Source organism: Camellia sinensis, chromosome 4 (assembly GCF_055761805.1).
Source record: "Camellia sinensis isolate YWXY chromosome 4, ASM5576180v1, whole genome shotgun sequence".
Classification (NCBI taxonomy): Eukaryota; Viridiplantae; Streptophyta; class Magnoliopsida; order Ericales; family Theaceae; genus Camellia; species Camellia sinensis.
The window spans coordinates 90,409,443-90,435,075 of record NC_138964.1 but is presented as its reverse complement, the minus strand read 5'-3'; the positions used below and the strand labels follow the sequence as shown (position 1 = coordinate 90,435,075).

The 25,633-nt window shown below is 35.8% G+C and overlaps 1 protein-coding gene across 3 annotated transcripts in view; it reads right to left on the bottom strand.

Annotated features, from left to right (window-relative positions):
- The window catches only part of LOC114267776 (uncharacterized), an 89,393-nt gene extending 64,096 nt beyond the window's left edge, over window positions 1-25,297 (bottom strand). The window contains exons 1-8 of one of the 3 annotated variants that reach the window (XM_082925295.1): window positions 24,928-25,287; window positions 23,638-23,777; window positions 23,364-23,535; window positions 2,146-2,198; window positions 1,722-1,816; window positions 1,215-1,272; window positions 752-895; window positions 277-456 (exon numbers count right to left, since the gene is read on the bottom strand). In XM_082925295.1, the coding sequence (XP_082781421.1) occupies window positions 277-456; window positions 752-895; window positions 1,215-1,272; window positions 1,722-1,816; window positions 2,146-2,198; window positions 23,364-23,535; window positions 23,638-23,685 (750 nt within the window). In that variant the 5' untranslated portion in view covers window positions 23,686-23,777; window positions 24,928-25,287. Of the gene's footprint in view, window positions 1-276; window positions 457-751; window positions 896-1,214; window positions 1,273-1,721; window positions 1,817-2,145; window positions 2,199-23,363; window positions 23,536-23,637; window positions 23,778-24,927 lie in introns of all 3 variants that reach the window. The other 2 variants (XM_082925296.1, XM_082925297.1) reach the window with 2 other exon arrangements.
- Window positions 25,298-25,633: the final 336 nt, after the last annotated feature.

The window sequence follows — 25,633 nt, the reverse complement described above, 5'->3', positions numbered from 1 at the left end:
CACACTATCTCTCTCTCTCTCCCCTCAAAACACACTTTGCTACCCCAAGAAGAAGAGGCCAAATCTATAAAGGCCAAAAAATAATCCAGCCATATTAAGTGTTTGAGACGTGAGAGAGAGAGAGAGAGAGAGAAGAGAATTTGGGTGGGAATCAAGTGTTTGGTACATTTGAAAGGATTGATCTTAACCATTGATATACACTTAGAATTGATTTAGACCATTAAAAATCATTTTGGACATTTTTAAAAATCATCCTGACATATTATATAGATTTACCTTTGCCATTGTCACTATGTCAGGCACAATGCCTTGGGTCTCAAATCTCCAAAAATGGCTCCCAGTGTGAGCAAACCCAGATTGAACCTCATTGGCAATACAAAGCCCTCCTACTTTCTTAATACTGTTGTATACGACAGGGAAGTAACCTGGGGCCAATTCAATAATTCCACCCACTCCCTACCATTTTAGAGAGTAGTTCAAATTAGACAGTAACTCAGAAGAGGTAACATTAATAGGAAAATGATATTCTCACACAACTTTTGTACAGAATTTAAGACAAATAATGTGGCAATGACACTCTTGCAATTATGAACCATAGTGATGGGCATTTGACTATCAATGTAGGGATATAAATGCGACACATCATTTTGCATAAATTTTTTTGTGTTAAATCCTGTGTGTACATCATTACCCTAATCAAAATAGCCACAAAAAGAAACAATAAAAACAAATTTACATAGACGATGCTTACCTGTATGGCTTCAGAAATAAAACCAGCTACATGCCCTGGAGTTCCAAAGGTAATGAGATCTTCAACATCTCTTGCATACTTCTCCCTGTCTGAACCAAAGACTCCACTGTATGGATCTGGGTTAAGGGCAAGGTGAACTCCGCTCTGTTGACCAATCCAAAAAGAATGCCAGGCTTAGGGGACTGGATTATCTGTAATAATAATTTGGGGTAAACATAATAACCTCCCAAATAGATACTAGTAAAGATTCCACAAAAATCTCACCTCATTCCCTCTGTTGATATTAGAAAGAAAATTAACTCCATGATAAAAATATAAAGTTGAGGTTGCAAAATCTCATTCTCTTTGGTTAAATAAGAAGCACAACCAATTTTTGTAGAATCACTCACATGATTACATTCGATGCTTGAATTTACTCTTCAAGGAGTAATAAATTGCAGTGAAATGAGTCATTGAAACTTACTGTTCCCAAGATATCACTCACATCAACAGCAGCAAATTCACACGAGAGTGCAGGGAAGCTACCACCCCCCCCAAAAAAAAAAACAAAAAACTGAATGTTAGTTCAACAGACCAATCAAAATTAGAATTAACATTGCAAAACGAAAGTGGAGAAATTGACTGAATACGAGAAACACAACCTACCTACCCTAAATATTGCAAAACAAGTAGAAATGTAAAATATCAACAAAAAAAAAAAAAATTTAAAATAGTTTGTAGGAAATTCATAGAAAAAATTTCAAGAGTATTACGTATCAACATAGTGACTACAAAGGTATATAGGTGACGAAGGTTCTGCACAAACAATTTCATGACCTCCAATATAGTAAAAGCACTGAATTTTATGTTCATTTATAGGTGTGGGTTCTTACAACTGCTTCTTGCAATATTTAAAAATTTGAGCAAAAACAAGGAGAAAATTCGAATGAATGTTGCTTAATAAGAAATAAAATTAGGTCCACGACAATACCTAAAATTAAAATCAATGTGCAAGAATTCCCCATCAGAACTCTTGTCAACAATTACAGATGTAGATGCGCTCATTGTAAAATAGTTATTTAGTTCCTGCAAAAATAAATTTGAGATTTAATTCTGTATAGAAAGTAAAACCACAAAAACAATTAAGCATACTATGATACTAGTATACTACTTTGTGAAAAGAGAGACACATGCATTCATGTAGTGCAGCTAGGACAAGAAATGAATACCTAAAATAAAAAATGTGACGGTTAATAAATGAAAGAAGAAACCAACAAAAACTTAATGCAATTTTTAAAGAGCAGTGATACATCAATATAGACTTGAATCAAAGTCATTTTTCATGTAATGATGAATAGTCATGATCTACATATCACATCCATAAATCTCCAATGAAATAAAAATGAGCTTCCTACCATTCCAAATAAAAATATCATGGAAAAGTCGGCGATTATTGATAATCCAGCACCTGGTAATGATGCCTCTGTCAAATCTCTAGGAATTTTCTTGAAAAATAAAAAAATAATTATGAATGAAAATAAAATGAAACACGGAAAAAAAACCTCAATAAAAACAATCATCAATAACCATGGGAAGACATAATATTTGAAGCAAAACATGTACTTTGCCACAGGCAACCAAAACCAAAGGGAAAGAAAAAGAATAGAAGAGGCCACATCTGGGTGGATCATCACATTGTTTCCTTCCTCTTATTATCTGCAAATTTTAAAATAAAATTGAAATAGAATAATCTCTTATTGTCAAGTCACCAATTGTCCCAAAAGCTCAAGTTGTCACGAAATAGGCCCAACAATGTATATCAAGCTATCCAACACCCTCCGTCAACCAACAGAGAAACATACTTAAGGTGCCCTGATTTCTAAATTCCCTCAAGGACCAGTTGTTCCTCTGCCTTTAAATGCATCCCATAAAGCACAAAGTAGCCACAACCCATATTTTCCACTTGCTTCTAATAATTTTTACTCCTAGCAAATCAGTCAGACCTCATGAATACCAAAAGTCATATTAAAAGACGAAAGTGCCACACATCTACCACCTATATATAGTGAGATGATAATTCACCATATCCTGCTCTAATTTCATATGTAGAGAGAGAGAGGATGCAACCAAATCTGGAAATGATAAAATCTTATGCATTTTATAACTAATTTGGCATCGCTCGAGCAGTGATTCAATATTTGCAGTTCTACAAATACATGCTTCAGATCCTACACACCCTTATATACTGCTGGACCACCACTCAAGCGGTGAATCCCCAGTCTTTGAATTTCGAAATGGTGAACTGCGTCAACCTGTCAACAGCAGCTCAGAAGCTATAGATGATGTGCTGACTTGCTTGCAACTTTAAGTCCATGGATGGGATTCACTGAATGTAAAGTCAAAAGGTCTTACATTACAAGAGCTATGCTACATACAACTCAAATTAATTTGGATTATAAAGCAATAAAGCACATAAGGCCATGTTTGGCAATTGGTTAAAATAGCCAAAAAGTAAAAAAGTCAACTCATTCTCTCTACATTTTTTACACGTCTTTTCATAAGAAATAAAAAAAAAACTAATAAAATATCACAAAAAAACTAATAAAATATCACAAAAAGTCAACTCATTCTCTCTACATTCTCTCTACATTCTCTCTACATTAGGTCTGCTTGAAGCCTCAAAAGGCTACAAAAGAAATTTTATTAATAAAATAAAAGAAAAATTACAAAAGTTGGGGTAGGACAAGAAGTCCACCAAAAACACAAAAGTCAACCAAAAGATTACAAACCACGCACAACCCTTCAATCCGTACTAATCAAAAGGAATCTCCCTAAAAGAAAAAGGGACAGAAGCAAAAAAAAAGATATACAACAAATCTTATTCCATGATTTCCTCTATATGCCAAAATTTATAATAAAAAAAATGTGTTCCTTCCTAAACAAATCTCTGAAAATATCACAAAAATGACACAATCCTAAAGAACTCAAACTTTCTTATTCGTTCCAAACCTCCTACAATCAATCAAAAGCATTTGTATAAAAGAAGGAGAAGCCACCCACTCAACATCCACCATGTAAAACAATCTATGCCACGATGATAAGTCGCAAGACAATGCAAAACAACAAAAAAGAGAGAGAGAGAGAGAGAGAGAGAGAGAGAGAGAGGGTCAATTCTTTCATTATCCCCCTTTCTACACAAAATGCACCATTGAGGTAGCAAAAGTAATCAGCTCTCCTTTGAAACTAATCGTTAGAAACACTTTACTTAAAAAGACACACAAGCATTACAAATCATTTTAAAAAAAATAAAAAATGGGAACATCAGAATTATCAATCAACTCATGAAAAAAAAAAAAAAAAACTAGCAAGAGAACAAACCCAAGGAATGAATAGACAATACCCTTTATCCATAGAATCCCACCTCATTATGCATGACAGGTATCACTTGGATTTTCGAAAAAACTGAAATTTTAAGAAATGGGAGCCTTAGGGAAACAAGCAATAGAAGCAACAGACACATTATGAGAGTGAGATAAACAATACAAATGTGGAAACAAATGACCAAAAGAGCTATCCCCAATCCAAGCATCCTCACAAAAACAAATATAGTCCCCGTAGTCTTTTTTTTCTAGGTGTTTTTGATGAATGTATTAGATGATATCTTATGTGTCTTATGACTAGTGTATTTTTTATGGTTTTTCATGTTGAAATAATGTTAGTTTTTCATTATTTTTTATTGTTTGTGGATAAAAATTAGCAAATAAAAATATATTTAAAAAAAAAAAAAAAAACTGGGTAGTATCCATGTTATGTCTATATCCTTATTTTTTTTTAAATCGTTATCTTGTGTCCATGCCTATATCTTTGTGCTTCACAATACACATCTCTTTACACAAATGGCACTAGCGTATAATTAACTAAAAATTTAATGTGAACCAATGCTTATCAAATTAATGTTAAAATTTATAAAGCACAAGTGTATACAATTTTAAATGTGCATAAAATTGCAACCAATTATGGTCAACAAAAAATTGAAAAGAAAAACAATAATAAAAATATTAACAGTAAAAAAGTGACGAACGGCTAAAATTGCATGTTCATGTTGATTTATATAAGAAAAGTTGCATTTCTTTTATAGTAATTTCTTGCACATATGCGAGGTCATTTGGGAACACTAAAAAATAAAAAGCCAGCTTTTGACTAAAAAATCCAAAAAGCCCCCATGTTTGTCACTAGCTAAAAAAGTCAAATGTCACATCAATTTTTTCACTCCCAAAAACCTGCTTGTTTAGCAACTGCCCAAACACATTTGCTTTTTTAGCTCCTAAAAGAAGCAAAAAGGCCACAAATTTTGACGGTAAGTGAGTGTGTTTCAGGTCTGTTAAGCTCCGTTTTAGGGGTGGTATTGATCTTTGTTGTGTATTTTCAAGTTTTGTTTGGAAGTTCTCTGGTGCTTCTGTGATGTATTCAAGTCCCATGACTTCGCCTCTAGTACATTGAGTTGCTGTCCGCCATGGCTGGTGAATGGGATATCATCCCAGTTGTCTCGCCGACGAGTAGTCATCTGTCAGCTCCCGATGGTCAAACCATCCGTGGGTCAATGCCTGTGTCGGGGTTCTGGTCATTGTTGGTGGGTTCGTTGGTATGACGGTGGTCTCTACGCTCATGTAAATCTGGTAGCTAAAGGAGGGTTCTGGCTATGCCACTGGTGAGTTTTATAGCTTGGTGTGGTGACTGTTATTGGTCGTCTCCGACTTGCAATGGTCATTTTCTTTGCTCTTAGCCTCTCTCTCTAGTCTAGAGCGAGAATGTTGATGTAAATGGATATGGAAATTGGGTTATGGTGTTCGGTTGTGGGTGATGCCATGGTCATCTTCCATGGGCATTTTCCTTTGGCTCAAGGTTTAATCTTCATTCTGGAGGGTTTCGATGAGGCAACTGTTGGTGGATGTTTTTTGTTTGTTTTGTCCAGGTTTGACGTCGGCGGGGGGTAGTCACTAGTGCTGGTTGATCTCTGGCCGGAGTTGCTTCTTCTCCGGCGAGATATTGACTTTGTTCAGGCACGGGTGTTGCTCTCACCTGGTGCTGGTTTTGGTATAGGTCCTCTAGGGATTTAAAGTTTTCAATTCATGGGGTGTTGCTTGCTGGTGGTACGCTTGTAACGGAGCTGGTGTTGTTCGCTATATGTTTCTGGTGAGGAGTAGCAGGTGGTTCGCTACTCCGGCACTGGTGGGTTTGTCCATAACTGGCCTGGGTGTTTACCACCGTAATGGTTGTTTCTCCGTCGGGCGTTTGTGGTGTTTGGTTGGTAAATGTGAGATGGAGAGTGGCTGTACGCGTGGTCCATCGTGTGTTTCAAGGTGCAATTTCCCGTCCCAATGATGTTGTTCTGATCAAGGATAGCACGTTGGTATGAGGGAGATAGATATAGGTGGTAGGTCGGCTCCTTATTTTAGGTGGTTGGCCAGCTTGGTGTATATGTATAGTTTTGTGTTGAAGGTTGCAACGCCACGTCGGTTTTATTTGGCCACTGACGTATTCAAAACCAACTCATGGTTTTGTGCTTTTTGTTGTTCAGCCATGTTCGGCTGTGGTGAGGTCATTGTACTTTTGCCCATATATCTTCCTCAAATTTCACCTATTATTTTTTGATAGTAGAAGTTATTTGGGGATAAAAAAGATATATGGGTAATTTTTGTGTTTTATTTGTATTTAGATTTTATTTGTTTCAACCCCCCTTTTGGGGGGCGAGAATGATATTTGTTGTATTACCTGGGGTATGCCCCTTGTAAATGTGTAATTTTTTGTCCTTAATTTATGACTTACCCACCCAAAAAAACAAAAACAAAAAAACAAAGGCCACAAAAAAAACAAACCCCAAACACCAACCTAATTATGTGTTAATGCTTGAATTTTTATTATAGAGAATAATTTGGCAATTAAGGTGGAGTTTCATGAGGTTTAGAGAAGCTTAGGACCAACAAATAGGTGGAATAAAGCTAACAACACATTTGGTTCAGCATTTAGCTACCTCTTTTGAAGTGAAATTCCATGTGAAGTGTATTCTAGCATTTAGTTGCACGAAACAGCAACGGGAGAGGGAACGGGAGCAGGGCAACTTAGAAGAGTCGTAGGTTGGAAGCGCTTATATATTATTGTTATTTTTAATATTTTTAATTTATTTATATTAACTTTTTATATATATGTATGTATGTTATAAATGAGTTTAAAATTTTGTTTATATAATATTTAATTAAATGCAGCATAAAAAATATTTTTTAAAAAAAGAATAGCAAATAAACATTCATTTTAAACATTAAAAAAAATAATTAGTTAGGTGGAATTTAAAAGTAATGGAAATATAAAATAATATGTAAGTATATATTATTTTTTTGAATTGGTCAACACAATATATCAAATTAGTTTGGTGGAATATATATTTATTTGTGCAATGCACAACCAGCAAGACAGATATCATGACTCGAGGATTCAAATGGTTATTGAGTTATGATATCAACAAGATTATTCATCCTCATCAGGTATGTTGGAGACTCCGGGTATTACTAGGGAGTATGATGCATGGCTTGATGCTCAGATTTATAGATCTGAGTTTATGTTTGTACGTCATTCGACTGTTGCAGGCGCTCTTTCCTTGAGCGGATAAACCGATTACATCATGACTCGGAGTGTTCGATTACAACTTTTGGGGAATGCTTATCAACATTCCATGGCTCAGATGCAGGATACTATTTTTGTTTATATTGAGCGTATTACTGTGTTCGAGTCTCGAGGACTTACGGGAGACTATTTTCTGGCTTAAGGAGAGGAGTGCTTTGACTTGATGAGTACCATCTTTATCAGCTCAAATCGATGATTTATGTTGTCGCTTAAAGCATATTTCTAGAGATTTGGCGACAGAGCGAACGACAGCCGAGGCATTGATACATAGGCATACTACTGAGCTAGAGTATCCAGTTATGGCATTTCAGCGTGACAAGTATACTAGCCTTATAGGCCTAGAGCCTGAGGTTTCCTAGTATTGCCTTATTTTTGGCCATTATGCGGAGCAACAAGCTCAATTTGGGGGGTTTATTGACTTGGTTTCCAATCTACGTAGAGTGAGCTTGCCAGGAGGTAAGTTCAGGAGCTAGATGATTTTGCTGCTCGTGAGAGATATGAGGCCTTGACCCGTAGATTTTTACAGATGTGGAGAGTTCGAGGTGATCAATAGTTTTTTTGCATAATAGTTTTATATTCTAGTATTGTACGTGTGTCACACTGTTGTAATATAAATGCATGCTTCATTCTTATGAGTATGCCAGATTAAAACAGTTATATTTCCAATTTTTGAATCCGAAGATTGGTTGGTGAAGGGAACAAGTACTTTCCCAGGAGATGTCGAGTGAAAGGCACTCTGGTCAGGAAGGTTTTCAACACTCAAAGGGGCTAGGGGGTGAGGTTACTGAACACTTCCAATATGAAAGTCAGTGACTGTCAAGTCCCTAGTCCGCCCCTAGAGGATAAGGGCATAACTGGCTAGTAATCGTAGATTACCTACAGCCTCTTAGACAAATCCAAAATATTTATTAAATATCGAGGCCTAAAGCGGAAGCAAAATCATTAACAAAACTAGTCCATTAAGCTATGCTTAAATGATAAACCAAAAACCTCCATAGAACGCATCATAACTTAATAATATTTACAATAAGTGCAAACTTCATCTTATACACATACAAGTCCAAACATAAGACTTAACAAAAAAAAATTTGACAAAAGCTTGGTTCAACACAAATCCAAGCAAACGCCTCGACACGGAGACACTCCACATGTTGGCTTCTCAAAAAGGTGGACTCCCAAGGCAAACTCTAAGCTTGATCTCCTAAATGCTCACCTACATACATATAGGGGAAGGGGGGGGAGCTAAAACCCAATGAGTAACATCAATATAAAGTTGTTAATGAATGAAGTCTAATCGCATTACAAAACATAACTTGTATTCTCAAAACGAATCATATATCGAATTCATAACAAAGCTTTTGCTTATAAACGAAATTCATTATCGAAGCGTGATAAGTGGTAACAGCCAATAGAGCAAAACAAAGGGGCCTTTCAAGCCAAAATCAAAGGGACCTTTCAGGTCTAACAAAGGGACCACTCGTGTCAAACATCAGAGATCTCTATACTTCAAACATTCAAAGGGCCATGGTATTATATCCCCCAGGCAAGGCCTCACTAAAGGATGCCACGAATATATCTACAAAAAGGATCTTCATTCATGGATACAAAATAAGATTTCATGGCATCATTCTTGAAACAATTTCAAACATAACTTTATAGAGATATCACTCACAGTGGTCTCAAACGATTGCTATATCTCGGGTGTCCAACATACACAATGCACATAAACAAATTCACATTGAAATACACCTTTCAAACGAATACTTCTTATCTAATCCATTTCCTTATGTTGGTTACTAGCTTATTACTTTTTTAATGAGGCCTAAACAATGCCTAAGAATACTCGGAAGATGATGGAAACAAAAATATGCCCATGAGAGTGTTTTACAAAATATGCTGAAAACAAGTGATCGATCGAGTGATCCTTTCATTGCTCAAGCGATGAATGCAAGCTCCCGTATTTGGTTTGCAAAACGACATTCCAAGTGATTCAAATGTAGGCTGGAGCAGTAACCTAATTGCTTGAGCAGTCTACAAAAATACTGGATGATCTCGAAGTGCGCTCGAGCAACTACTTCATCGCTCAAGCGGCCTGTGCAAATTCTGTTTTCCAAAACTGAATAATTGAGCTTCCAAACACAAATTCAATATTAGAGGGCTTGCATCGTTTACTCAAAAACATGATAACACTTGGAAAAACACAAGTACATGATCAATTTTGAAACCATTAACTCGAAACATCATCAATTAGCAAAATTGAAACCAAAACCTTCATGCATGCAAAATTTTTCAAAGCTTTTCTCCTTTGTTCATCAAACATGAAATATATGATATAAAACCATGACAATTCTGGAAAAATGCAAAGTTCAAACTCGCATGAATGCTAGAAAGGCAAAATTCAAACCAACAATGATGAAATATAAGATATTCAAATTACATGCAAATTATTCTAATTACTCCATGAATTCAAGCCTTAGGTGGAATATCTACAAGAATTAAACTTGTAATTCTTACCTAGAGTCTTTAATTTGATGTATTCTTGCAAAATCTTGAACCACCTCCTTCAATTCTTCAAATTCTAGCTTCTCTCTCTCTAAAGTTGAGCTCTCTCTCCCCCTCTAAAACTTTCTCCAGCAATTACATAAGGATGAACTCAACTTCTCTTCTTCTAAGTTATATATTAATAGATTAGCTTAATACACTAATAGCTCATTATCTTAATTAATCAAACTTAAAGCTAATCAATCATAATTATGTCTAATTGGTTATTTATAACTATTATTAATATGAATCAAATTTTTAATTAAATTCCCATGTGATTCTATACATTAAACTAAACTGATTAAGCTAATCAATTATCGTTTTCTAAGTCATCTAAGCTTTCAATTTTTTATTCAAATATAATTCCTAACAATGTAACATTCAATTGAACACACTATGCAAACAAAATTCATAATCACATAATTAAATAAATGCAAAGTTGATATGCATGACATGGTTGTCACAGTGACAGAATGCTTCCCGTTCCGCCGTGCTCCTCCAAGTGACTAACCATCACTTTAGACTCGTAAGCTCCCAGGGATCATTTTTTTAGGACCTAGTGATTATGCTTGGACTTACATAACTTTTCGAAGGATCAGATTATCTTAACATTATTAATTGTGAACTTATAACTTCGGAAAGGTAATGAGCACCTTTCTTTGTTTTTTTTTTTTTTTGCTACTTTTGCCTCTATTGCCCCTTTTTGGGGTTTTCGCCAGAAACAGCTTTATTGTGTCATGATGCCTTTCAAAGTGTAGGGAAGGAAAAACCAAAGTGGCTAGATTGGTTAAAAAGACAAGCATTTTGTTTGAAATCTTAACTACATGTAATAGTGTTTTACAACATTGAAATTGAGCAAATCAAGAAATTCCTTTCCATCTATTTCAATCAATATAAGTGCTCCTCGAACTCTCCTCAACATCTGCAGAAATCTACGAGTCAAGGCCTTGTATCTCTCACGAGAAGCAAAATCTTGTAGCTCCTGAACCTTCCTGCTAGCAAGCTCACTCTTCGTGGTCCGGGCAACCAAGTCAATAAACCCCTCAAATCGAGCCTATCACTCCGCATATCAACCAAAAACACTATACAAGAAAACCTTCCGCTACAGGCCTCTAAGGCTAGATCCCTGCCACGCCGAAGTGCCACGACTAGATGCTCCATAGTAATACGCCCCCATAACGATGCCTCAGTAGTTGCTTGCTCTGTCACCAAATCTCCAGAAACACGCTCTAGGCAGGAACATAAATCATCAATCTGAGCTAATAAAGCAAATACTCGTCAAGTCAAAGCACTTCTCTCCTCGAGCAAGGAATCAATCTCTAACTCAAGTCCCCGAGACTCCAACACAGCAATACGTTCAACATAAACAAAAATAGTATACCGCATCTAAGCCATGGAACGGTGATAAGCATTCCTTGAAAGCTGTAATTGAACACATAAAGTCCTGACGTAATCGGTATATCCGTTCAAGGAAAGAGCACCTACAAAACTGAATGACATAAAAATATAAACTCAAATCTAGAAATCTGAGCATCAAGCCATGTATAATACTTCCTAGTAATAATCAGAGTCTCTAACATACTTGACGAAGATTAATAATCTCGTCGATATCATGCCTCAAAAGCCATCTAAATCCTCAAGTCATCACACTGAGTGCCAAACTCAAAACAAAATCAGTCGCCAGGAATAACCTGGTGGTGATCAAATTAGCAAAGAACTCGCCTACCAAAGTATGGAACCACACCAGCAAAACCCACCAATGGAATGAAAGGCCAGTCCCTAGTCCTCACACTAACTAGGCCCAAAGGAAACAAGCCCAAGTAGCAACAAGACTATCAAGAATAACACTATCAAGGAGGAGTCAATCATCGATGCCTCTCAGCCATATGTGCTATAAGATCTATACGAAACCACATGTAATGACGAGGTCTACACGCAATAGGGTGGCTCACCAGCCAATGATGAAGTAACTCGACACAACTAGTAAATGGGGCATATGGATCAAAGTACACCATCAACAAGGCTATGTAAGTCTCAACCATCATTGGAGTTAGCGAGTGGCCGAGTCTCATCCTGCACACAAATATCCCAACTCGGCCATCAAGTCAACCATTTACACGTGGTAATAATAATTCTACCACCAAAACAAAGCCAAGAATCTCGTTACTCCTCTCCCTCCAAGGAGCTAGCCCCCTCATGAAAATCACTAGCATAGACATCAGGTCTGGTTTCAGCAGCAAATCAATCCAAAAAATAATCCACATCAAATACTATCTCACCAACACCGATACAATGACAAAGGGCGTCCCTTCTAATCCCAAAAAGATTAGAAAGCCTACTAAAATACCCAGATGAGACCAAAGGATCTATAATATGCTCCAAAGAAGATCCCATCTGCAGAAGATCCTATCTGCAGAAGACCCTGGTACTGATCAGGCGTCAGAGTTAGCTCGCATCAGCCAAATCGAAAAACACTCACATCTGGATGCCAGTAAACCCCAACAGCACTAACAAAACCACAAGTAGTGGGCACTCGTAACAAAGAACCCCAGATAACCAAAAAATTGTCTAAAGCAACGAGACAATCTCCAACGAGCTTTTAACAAGTCCAACACTAGTCAAGCTTGAGTAGCTTGGTTCGCTTAACACCCCTACTGACGAGGTCCCATCAAGACAAGACAACATATGGTGATGGAAGAATAAAGGATAGTAAAGAAGTGGATATAATAATGGTTTGATAGATGTAGGAAGAAGGCAATCACGAGGATTAAATCAGAAAAATGGATCTAAATTGGGCTCTAATACCAACTAATGTCGAACGGCTATTAAGAGAACTGTTCAACTATGTAATTGATTGCAAAACCAAAAATTATGGAGAATTAATCTAAAAAAAAAAAAAGATCAAAAGTTTTGAGAAGAATAATAGAGAGAAGAAGAACACACGGGTCAAAACCTTAATCTCACAAAAATGGCCATAACCGTATACTCAATATCAATATTCCAAAGCTAACCTAAAACTATTGTATAAAGCAATATATATAGGCAAAATAGAAGAACCTAAATCAAGTTACCGAAAATAGAACACTAACCTGATCGAACTCTAAATTAAATTAAACCTCACAAATAAATAAAATTTAAAAATTTTTAATTTCTCTTTAATCCAACTCATTTTCGTTCCCCATAAAGAAGCTTTACAACTTTTTGAAATCTTGCACGTAGTGTTGCAATAAAAGAGTCAAGACACAAAGGTTAAAGGGTATGCATAGCATAGGAGGTCGTTTGGGTTTACAAGGTTAATTTTTATATATTTTTCACAAAAGTAAAAGTAAGATTCAATAAAGATCAACGAATAATAGAATCTCCTAAACAATTTGTTTAAAGGGTTAACTGGAGATGAGGTATTGCCATTGAAAGGTAAAACATAAGAAATGCTAAATTCTAATGTAATGAGGATAAAATTAAATAATAAAAAAGTAAAATTTCAAGTATTTATAAAAAGAAACGCATCTATAATAACAAAAAATAAATAAAAATAAGTCACTTTATGTTTTAAATTCACTTATCTAACTCTAGTCTTATCATTTCTACTTTCTCTAATAAAATTAAGGGTGTGTTTGGTTTGTGTTTGTAGAGTAGTTTTTGAGATAAAAAGTACGAAAACTTATTTGGTTTGCCTTTTTTCAGAAATGGTTTTAGAAAATTGTTTTGGGGAGAGAGTTTTAAAAAAAGTGATTGATTTGATGTGTATGAGAGAGAGAGTGATTTTGGAAAGTAGGTAACCAAACAAAATTTTGAGATTTTTTTTGGAAAAATTTGTTTGGTTTGATTACTCTTGAAAATTTGTTTATAGAGAATTTTTCCCAAAAAAATTTCTGAAAAACAAACCAAACAAGCCCTAAGTTTTTTGTTTGTTCTATAATCTTTTCTTTTAACAAAAGAGCCCCCCAAAAAATAAAAAAATAGCTCTTACTAAATATTTCTAATGAGACAACTCATTGTTTGAGAATGTTTCAGTGTTTTGGTGAGATTTAGTACGTTTCATTATGGCTCAATGGAAATACTAGAATGTTGGTTTTCCACTAAAGTTCATGTTGATTTTCTCGAAAATAAAACTATCTCAACCATTTCGATAGAAACTAAACGAAATTTGTTCCCTTGTCCACTGTCAATGTATCACCCTAGAGTTAAGTTTGGATGGCAAGAATCTCACGGGGGAATGGCAGGTTTCCATTATTCCACCATTTGGATTAGGCACGTAAAGAAATTATATATCTAATCCAAATTCAATCTGAATCTGATCCAAAAAATCAGAATTCTTTAATGAATATGCTATAATCCAATAAAATCCGAATCCAATTGATCCAATTATTGACAGATCAGAGTTAATATGATCCAACCCGGTCTGATTTTCATACTTTAATGTTATATGTACATATAGAACTATTATATTTCAAAAGTAATGGGCAACAGTAACCAAAAAATTAAGAAAGTGAAATTCGAATAAGAGTATACAACATTCAGATTTGGATGATCTCTTATTGGAGTTGTCATAATCAAATCGGGTTCAGATTCAGATCGTTTTATAATCGAATTAGATTGGATCCGGTTCAAATATGATCCGTTGACAAGCTTGATTTCGATAATATTGGAATGGGAATATGATTCTTGACTTCTCAATCCATACATACTCAGTTTCCTAGACTAAGGAAGAATTTGATTCCCTCACTTGGAATGAGATTCCTATAAATGAGATATACCTATTCCTTGTCTTTGATTCATGTCATCCAAAGACAACCTAGTTGTTGCCTTTCCAATTTGTTTGAGCATTTTAGCACTCTATTTGTTGCTTTGCTTCATAATTGGGAGAATTCCAAATCTCCATGGGAATTTATCTCTCAAGGTGTATCTTATTTCTCTCGATTTGTTTGTTTGTTTGTTTGTTTGTTTCGATTGGGTTTGGATTATCTCAAGTTGGCCATCTCAACTTGAGAGTGTTTCTGCTTGGTAGGCCCATTTAGGGGCCGATCTCAATGATCCGAACCATTCACTTTTTAGTACTTGTTGAATAGAATATTCATGCAAAAAATTACGATAATCAGACATCGGTAGCTATATGTTTGAATCACATTTGTATTAAAACAGATGAATGGCTACTCCTGATATTATAATTGTTGTCCATTTTTTGAAACAAATATGATTCAAACATATTTCACTAAAGTCAGCCCCAAAATGGGCAAACCAAGCCCAAACACTCTCAAGTTGGATGGCCAACTTGAGAGAATCCAATCCCATTCATTTTGGAGAGGATGTATAGAGGGGTGAGAATTCATTTGATCATTTATTTCCCCAATTGTATAGTTTTTTCAGCCTCATAACATATCCATTACTTCTATGATCTCTTTTCATTCTTTCCCATTTCTTGAAACTTCAATTTTTTTAAAAAACTTGAATGATCGTAAAGTTGTTGAGCTCATTTCTTTGTTATCTATTCTTAACTACGAGAATAGTTGTTATAGGTAAAGATTTTGAACTGCTCATTCTTCTGAGATATTTTCTTGTAAATTTTTCTTGGGCAAATTACATATATCCCCTCGAGGTTTGGCTAAATTACAGATACCCCCTTGAGGTTTGAGAAATTACGAATTCCCCCCTGAATGCTATATTTGCATAAGAAATTAGGGGGTAATTTGTTATGAAATATAAACCTCAGGGGGCAAATTGTTATGAAAATACAAACCTCAGGGGGCGGGATGTAATTTCCGAAACCTCAGGGGGGTATCTGTAATTTAACTAAACCTCGAGGGAGGTATATGTAATTTGCCCATTTTTCTTTGATAAGATTATTGATGATTCAGATGTACCATTGTTTGAACCTCAAAATATGATTTGGAGAGCAAATGTACCACTTATAGTAAGGGGGTGTGTGTGTTTAGTGTGATAAAGCCATGGGGTTGAACTCCATGTCCAATGGAACAAATAGTCCAACGTTTGGTTAGAAAAGTAAAGGTCAAACTAACAGTCCCCCATATGTGGCATAACTCAATCCCATTGGGTAACCTCAAGATTAGCTAGTAAAATGACGAAATTGACCCTCAACTATAAAATATTTCTTTCTTTCATTTTTTTAAACATGTTGAATTTTTTTTAAACATGTATAAATTAATCTCGTGATATATAATGTCTTCCCTTTTTAAACATGTATAAATTAATCTCGTGATACATAATGTCTTCCCTTTTTTATTTTTTATTTTTTATTTTTTATTTTTTATTTTTTATTAGCAAAATAATAAAAGAAAATATACTTCTAATGTTCAAAATAAAGACAATATACATCTCTTTTCTTCATTTTTTCTTACAAAAATATTTAAACACAAACTTTTTTAAACATGTGTAAATTAATCTCATAATATATAATGGTCTTCTCTTTTTTTTTCTTTTTTTTTTTTTTCCCCTATTTTGTATTAGCAAAATTATAAATGAAAATATAATTCTAATGTTGTATTTAAATAAAATTAAAAGTTGTCTTAATAAAACAAAATATACTTCAAATTTATCATTTGCCATTGTAAACAATTCAAAAGACAAAATGGTTTTTTGAGAAGTTATCATTCTATATAATTTCCTAATCAAACATGAGATTCACTAAAATAGTCATTTCCAAACATCTAATCCCATGACAAAACAAACATTGTATACACATAATTTCCAACCAAATAATCCAGGAACTATTTAGCCCAAGGCTAACAATCCATTGCATTGCAATTCTCCTTTATCCAGACCATCCAAACAAACATGGTCTAAATCTTTTTGCATGGAGAAAAAACTCATAAGAAACTCACCATAAACATATTTCAAATTAGAAGACCCAATTGCTATTTATGTCCATAGCGGTATGTTATGTCCAGGATAGAGGAGAAAAGCATTGATCATCTATTTTTGCTTTGTCTTATGGCTTTCGCTTTTTGGCGGATAGTATCTAGATTGGCAACGATGGATTGGGGCAATACTTACTTTGTGTGTTTAGATGTTAGTGATCAACTTCAGGTCATGTTTGTTTATCAGCATGGGAGGGGGATTGGATTGCTATGACTGGGGGTCCCAACCACAACTTATTTGGTAATGCTTTAGGAGGGGGAATTGATAGTGCGAGGGGCTTAGTAATCCCCCTCAGAGGGGGATTAACTTGGCTGAGTTTTGGATGCGATTAGGAAAATAGTAAGCGGATTTAATCTATTTTATATAAAAAATTTATTTTTTTTTACCAAGTGCACCTGTGGGTCCCACCCACAGCTTATTTGGTAATGCTTTGGGAGGGGGAATTGATAGTGCGAGGGGCTTAGTAATGCCCCTCAGTAGGGGGATCCCCAAACTTGGTAATGGCAGGACCCTCGTGCACTAGGACTGCCCTTTTTAGTGACTGGAGAGTTGAATGTGATTTGTAATTGTGTTATATTTTCTCTTTCCTTTTCTTTGAGGACTTCTTGTCCTCCTACGTACCTCTCTTTATCTTTTCTCTTCTAGTCTTAATAAAACTTCTCTGCTGCTAATCAAAAAAAAATATAAATGTATTTGTAATATAAAAAAAATGGAGAAATTATATTATTTTCATATATACATATAAAATATATTGATGTGTCCATGCCATGTAGTCTCGATTTTCAAGTGGTGTACCTCAATATCCGTGCTACTGACACACACACTACTTGAAGATAGGTAATGAAGTGTGCAGATGTTCTTATTATTAAGTTGCTTCAACCCATTAGCTCTTGTTTTATTTAAGCAATATTAAATACAAATCTTACACACACAAATTATAAAAAAATTATACTATGGTATGATCTTACACCTGTGAATGAACACACACTACATACTTGAACGGTGACCATGAAAGTCACCATGAAATTTCAAATTTGAAGCTGGTTTACCTACTAGCTAGCTGCATGTGATATTTAATCACAAACCTGGACAATACTCTGAAAAGTTCCAGAATTAATTGCAGTTCCACGAAACTAAGGTATGATCTGAAGTCAATAATCAAAAACTTTACATCACTACATAATAAAGGGTCCAAAAAGCAGTGCAAATCAACGCACCTATGTACAAACTATTCAAAAGATAAAAAGGAACTAGTTCTGTAATTCTGGATGAGCATACCAGTTGTTCCAACTACAGCAAGCTACAAACTTGGTTTAATGATTACCAGAATCTAATTTTGTATCATAAAATGAGTGAATAGAAGATTTTGCATGGCCATTAAACCCAAAAAGCTTTGCATGCCATCTACAAAATCTCAGAACTGCATTAAGCGTATTTGCATGCTGCATTAAAAAGTACCCCAACATTGTAGGTGTTTGAGAAATTGCTATTTTAGTAGGCTATTTTAGTAGGCTAAAATTTTTGTGTTTGGGAAGATGATTGGATTTTTTTGTAGTTGGATGTAATGTTTGTGAAAGTGAAATAATTATAGATTTGATGTGACATTTTATCTTATTAGCTATTTTAACCTATTTTGTCATTTTGTAAATTTTAACCAAAAAAATAGCCTAAATCTAAGTTGCCAAACCACCCCATTGTAAGTTTTTGTATCAACTTGTACATTCAATGTATTCTTTACAAAGTGCACAACTGGTTTATATAGCCCTAAGACAAGACTAAAATGGAAAATAGAATATCTATACAATCAAAGGAAAATATCTACACAATTGAAGGAATATCTAATATAGAAGATATATGGAATATATATTAATATATCCTCACACCCCCGCTCAAGCTCAAGATGTTTTAGCAGAAAACACTAAGAGTTTGTCAAGAAGAAACCAAAACCGAACAGTGGCGTGAATCTTGGTAAAGAAATCAACAAGTTGCAAAGCCGAAGTGACAAAAGGAAGCGAGATAGAGCCAAACTGCAGATGCTAATGAACGAAGTAACAATCAATATCAATGTGCTTCGTCCATTCATGAAAGACAGTGTTATGGGCAATCTAAATAGCACTTCAGTTGTCATAATATAGAGAGGTAGAAGAGGATTGAGGAATGCCCAAATCAAACAAGAGACAACTAAGCCAGAAGACAATCTCAGCAGCAGCATGAATCATAGCACAGTACTCAGCTTCGACAATAGAGTGAGCAACAACAGTTTGTTTCTTGCTCTTCCAACAGATTAAGGAATCGTCAAGAAATCTACAGAAACCAAAAGTGGACTTGCTATCATTAATATCACTAGCCCAATCAAAATCAGCATAAGCCACCAAATCCAAAGAGGAATGGAAGATAACAGTAAGCCCTAAAATATAGTATCACGGAGGTAGCGAAGACTCCGAACCAAAGCAGCTCAATGTGTAGAATAAGGATTAGAAACAAACTAGCTAATCACACGAGTAGCATAATCAAGATAAGAGGCAAATGACAGTTAGGTAAACCAAGCAACCCACCAGCTCTCAATATAAAGTAGGATCATCCAGAAGAATACCATCAATAGTGTTAAACTTCACATTAAGCTCGATGGGAGTATCAGAAAGACTGGCACAGTGAACAACTTCATTGGCATACTTGGCTTTAGAGAGAAAATACCCCTTGGGAGAATAGGCAACCTCAATAACAAAAAAATACCGCAAAGAGTCCAAATCCTTCATTTCAAAGGTGCGAAAAAAATGTGGCATGAACTCAGAGATAGCAGAAGAGTTAGAGCAGTGATGCTCATATCATCCACATAATGTAACAGGGCAACAAAAGCAGCAAAGGTATGAAGGAGAAACAAAGTAGAAACCTGGGCACAAAGATGAAACCCAAACTGAGTAATAGCCATCTGAAAGCAATCATACCAAGTACGAGGAAATTGCTTCAAACTATACAGAGCACACCAAAGACAACAAACTTGTCTACAGAAGTGGAAAGACCTGAGGGAGGACGCATGTAAACCTCCTCAGTAAGATAAAGCATTCTTAACAACCATCTGATAGAGGTCAATGACGAACAGCCGCGACAGAAATCAAAGTACGAAAAGTAGTCATGTTGGCAACAGGGGCAGGGGCAAAAGTCTCATAATCAATACCATACTCCTGTTAGAAACCTTTAGCAACTACGCGAGCTTTGTAGAGCTCGGGAGAACCATCATAATGAGTCTTGACTAAACCCAGTCTTGAGTTAACGACCGTAAACGATCAATAGACAAATGACCTAATCTAGAGTGCCACAAATAAAAAGGACTCAACTGAGAATCTAATTGAAAAGAGGAAAAAGCAATCGGAGAGGTAGTTATAGGTAGATGCAAGCTCTCCACCACATAGAGATCTCCAACACTATGATCGATCTCAATCTGCTTCTTGGACATCCGATCATACGCACAACAGATGGAAGAAGAAAAGATATCATCAAGACCGAAAGCATCAAGCTGACTAATAAATAACAAACTGGCAGATAACTGAAGTACATAAAAGACAAAAGGGATGGCAGAAGGCAGACAGAAGGGATGGCAGAAGGCAGTACAAACCCAATAGATAAAACAAACATATCAAACCCATTGGCAACATTAACAGCAACTAGAAAGGAAGGGAGAATACAGTTATGAAGTAAGGAGAGATGGAAAATCATATGATGAAAAGCACTAAAGTCAGATATCCAAACTGAATGATAGATATCTAAAGAACCAAGCAAACTTGAATGAAGAAAGGTAATAGTGGACGCAAACGAGGATGGCTGGAAGGTGGACAATATATGCTGAAACTAAGCAATCTAAACACTTAAGGTAGCCAAGCTAGGATCAAGAGCCAGAGCAAATGCAGTATAAGCAACTGGAGGCTGAAAATTACTCAAAGGAGCTTTGAACTAAGACTACTAAGTAGAAGCAGGTGGACGTCCCTTCTTAGGATAGTTGTACTTCCAAGGGCCCCTTTGATGATAGAAAGCACACTGATCCGAGGCCAGGGGCCCTTTCTTGGGATCAACAGATGTCTAGAATTGATTAGGAGAGAGGGTTGATAACAGTGAAAACTGAATAAAAGCTAGGAAGACAGATGAAGATGGAACCTAACTAGCTGTCTTGAGACAGATTTCCTTGGAGAGAAGCTCACGAACTATAGCATCCACAGAAGGAAGAGAAGAACGGTGAAGAACACCACCCCGGATAGCCTCATACTAAGGAGAAAGAGCCATTAAGAACTGCACCAAACAACCTTCCAATCCAAACTGCAAATAATCATCAAGTATCTTAAGGCTAGATGGTTCCATGAGGGCCAACTGAACCTAGACCCCTATCATCTCAATGTAGAAATCCTGAATAGACTAATCCCGCTAACGAGCAGCCTGAATAGCGAATTCCAATTCATAATGTTTGGCAAAATTAGACTACTGCTACATACCCAGTAAAAAATCCCATCTCTTTTTTTTTTTTAGGTAGGTAAGTCATAAAATAGAATGTACACATTCATGAGGGGCATACCCCAGGCAATACAAACAACACACCACCCCCCCCCCCCTCCCTCTTCCCCAACCCCACCCCACCCCACCCAAAAAAAAAAAAAAAAAAAAGGAAGGAATGAGGCTAATACAAAAATAACTAGCTATAACAAACCCCCGCAATTGCAAGGGACCAACAGAAAATCACAAATATAACCCAAATTTGCCCATATATCCTTTTTATACCCAAGTTACCCCCACCATCAAAGATAATAGATGGGAACTTAGAGAACATATATGGGCGAGTAAACAAAATATATCCACATAAAACACATAATCTCGTAACAGAGACATGTACTAAGACAAAAATAAAAAAACCTAAAACAACCACCAAGACCAATCAAAATATGATAATCACCTCTACAAGCTCCCAGTCTCTACCACGGATGAAACATGGAGTCCAATAAGCATCACATACCTCTTTGGCAATGCTGTATTTGGAAAAGATCATTCCGATATGGTCTTAAACCAAGTTGTGAAACCAGGTTAGAACTTATGCATTATCACAATCTCAAGTGTTACAAGTAGCTAGATATCCATCTTTTCTTGGGTCTGATGGACGAGAAACAAAATCATAAATATATCCCCATTTTTTTCGTCGAAGAAGAAAATTCTTCGTAACACTTGACCAACAGGCATAGTTGGCACCGGTAAGTTTGCATTTGATGGCCTGAATTTTATCATCCAACATGATGAATGGACTATCAAGAACAAGCTAGTAATCCTAACCAGAACACAAACAAGGATATAAATGCAAATAGGTAAATAAGAACAGTGTTGCCAAGTGAATAACAACACTGACCAAAAGATAATACCTCAAATGGGTAAATAACCAGACCCAAACCCGACTCCTAGAGAGGTCTTGGACCAGAACGAGAGAGAGAGAGAGAGGGGGGGGGGGTCGCAAGAGCCAGAGAGAGACCAACGAACTAGAGAAGTGCGATTAAATGACCAGATGAACTAGAGGAGATAGGTAACGAAGTCAACCTATGGAGACAAGGCCAGAAATCTCGCAAACCAAAGAGAGAGATCGCAAACCAAACTAAACCAAGGAGATCGATCTCAACCCAATGACTTGCGATTCTGGTGACAGCAGATCGCAATTCCAACAAAGCCCCAACAAAGCCCAAATCAAAAAAATGGAATAAAAAAGGCCTACAACACTCTTCAATTGACAGTGTAGGGTTTCACAACCACCTCTGATACCATGTAAGTTTCAGTATCAACTTGTATATTCAACGTATTCTTACAAAGTACAAAACTGAATTATATAGCCATAAGACAAGACTAAAAAGGAAAATATAATATCTACACAATCAAAGGAGAATATCTACACAATCAAAGGAATATCTATAATCATACATGCCTAATATAAAAGATATACAGAATATATACTAATATATTCTCACAATAATTAAGTATACTAGCAAATCCATTCAGATCCCCCGTGATATTTCTGGTATTAAATTAAGATCTTATCAATGTAAGAAACCGCAAAAATTGTTCAATTTATTTTCAATTGCAAAATGCAATATGGTGAACTTAGGAGATCTCAACCCAACTAGATGAACATAAACTATCTCAAACAATGACATGGGAGTGTAGCACTGCCATGTATTTTGTTTGCCAACCAACTACAAATTCGATGGTTCATCTTCCTAGAACGATAATTTCACTTAGAACCTTGAGCGTTGTTCTTGGAAAGCGCAATACAAACACAGTGAAGTGTGGCCTCAGAAGTGAATATGTTTGATGGTTAAGTTCAAGTATTACAAAAATATCTTCTCTGAATTTTTATTTTTATTTTTATTTTTTTAATAGAAAAATATCTTAGCTGAATATTGGCCCATCAAAAAAAAAAAGGCAGTGGAAAAACAGCATGCATGTTCTCATCTCAATGCTCAGTTCAGGCTGGTCCACCATCAAAGCATGCCAAACAATCCCATATGTAAAAACTAACCTTTATAGTAAATGGCCTGCGCCTGAGGAGCATAGATATTAGATGGGTAGAGATGGTGATCTCCACATGAACCAAGAGGTCCCAATTGATCAGCAATGTCCTTTGAATGACCAATTCCAGCATCCTTAGAAGCATTAGGAGAAACTGACCTCTCATCTTTCGCTGAAAGAGGCTGATAACAGAATCCGAAAAGAATTGTTATTATCAAAATACATTTTATTTAAACTCAGCCAAAAACAGAGAGTTAGTTGAAAGGAAATGGATCTGCAACTACCTGTTCCTTCATTTTGTCTGGCTCCAAAGGTATCCCTTCTGCATCCATGATCAGTATGCTAAGTGGCTTAGTAGAGTCCTAAATTCGGGGATATGAAAACTTGAAGCAATGAATATGAGCACAAATCCACAAGTGCACACCTATGCACACATAATATACAAAGAACATGAATATATTTAGAAGCAATTAGCAGCCACATATACACTTTAAAGCTCAGTGTCATCTCGATTATGAACTACAATGTGTGAAACAGAACGAGCAAAACCCATAAACAAGACAACATAAAATAGTCAGCCAAATATTTGATAGAAACGAAAATTAAACCAAACATACATGCACATGTAAATGACAACAGATGAAGAACAAAGCTTAGATTGTATCGACCAATGACTCAAATGATATAACAAAGCAGAAAAGCATTTGCCCATAGAAATTGAGGAACTTTAATTATGGGGAATAGAAAGGCATAGGAGGAATAATTGAGTTGAAGATTTGGTAATCTATTTTAGTATTATTTTATTTTAGGAATTCTTGGCTTGGTTCTATTAATAATGACATTTTTGGTAACTCTTAATTAGGGTATGGTTGACTATAAATAGGCCTTTATGTCATGGTTTAGGAATTTTGACTCGGCTATTGAATTGAAATTACTCCCCATTTCTCCCATCTGTTCTTCTTCCCTCACTTCTCTCTTTGGTCCAACACTATTCACTTTCCAGCACTGGAAAATTCATTGAGCTTCAAGGAACCACCAAAAAAACTAAAATGAGGTGCAAAAAAATTAGTCATCGTGTATATGCCACAAAGTAGGAACAACACAATAAAACATACCCTTAAAATTGAAATGGATTGAGGCTTACATCAAAGAAAATGTCTATAGAGAAAATTAATTGAAATCCTGTAATGATTTAGAAAATTTGAACTTTTATTTATTATATTGAAGGCCCAAACTATTTAATTAATTCTAATTTATTTATTTTCTTAGTAATCAACCATGTCTTTCCGCTCCAGTTTGAGATTGGAAAGATTGATGACTGTCTGGGCCAGGTAGTTTTTCTATGTTAAATGGTTGTGTTTGAATATTAAATTACTAGCGGTTGGCACACGCATCGCGTGCAATTCAAATACGTAAGAACAAAACAGAAAAGTATTACATCTTATGTGTCAATTAAGTGGCAAATTAAACACTAGAACCAGGGTTACCAGAAATCATAGCGATTTGCGATGTGAATCGCACGATCCCAATCGCTGGAACGTAGATTTCGATGAACAATCAAAAAAGTTACTTACAGGTCACAACGATGACAATTTCCGGCCATCTATTTGTTGATTTCGTCGTCGGTTTGTCGTCGTCATTGTCCACCATAATCCAAGCCCTAGACCATTGATTACCAACGAAACCTAATAGATTTCATCGTCTTTTGCTCTTCCTCATCTCCTCGTCGCCGCACTAAATCGAAACCCTAGTTCATCGATATAGGAACCAAACAAATTTTATTTGGTCTCTCTGCGTTTATCACAAATTGAAACGGTCGTATTTGAGAATTTTGTCGGTTTTGTTCCTGTGTGATGTACACCCAGTTTACACCTATATTTTACCGACCCTTCTCCGCATGCACTGGCAAATCGGAACCAGTTATGAAGTGACATATATACGAGTGTGTTTGGTGCTCCTTCTAAAACAGATAACTTATAGATTATATCTTTAATTAGAAGTTGTTGATTTGTTTAATATAAATTTTAGATCATAGATTTAATATAAAAATAAAAATTTGTGTACTCTACATAATTAGACTCTTTTATAAGCGAGCCCTAGGTACAATTTGGGTGTAAGCGAGCCCACTTGTTTGGCCGTCCCTTTTGAGGTCCATCAATGTCACTGATCAGTAAAATAACCGGGAGGTGGGCATGCATAGGTGATAAGGTCTGCAAAATAGCAAAAAGGGGAGTTCTGAATAGTCCGGTATTCAATCCTTGTGGTTGGGTAGAAGGATCT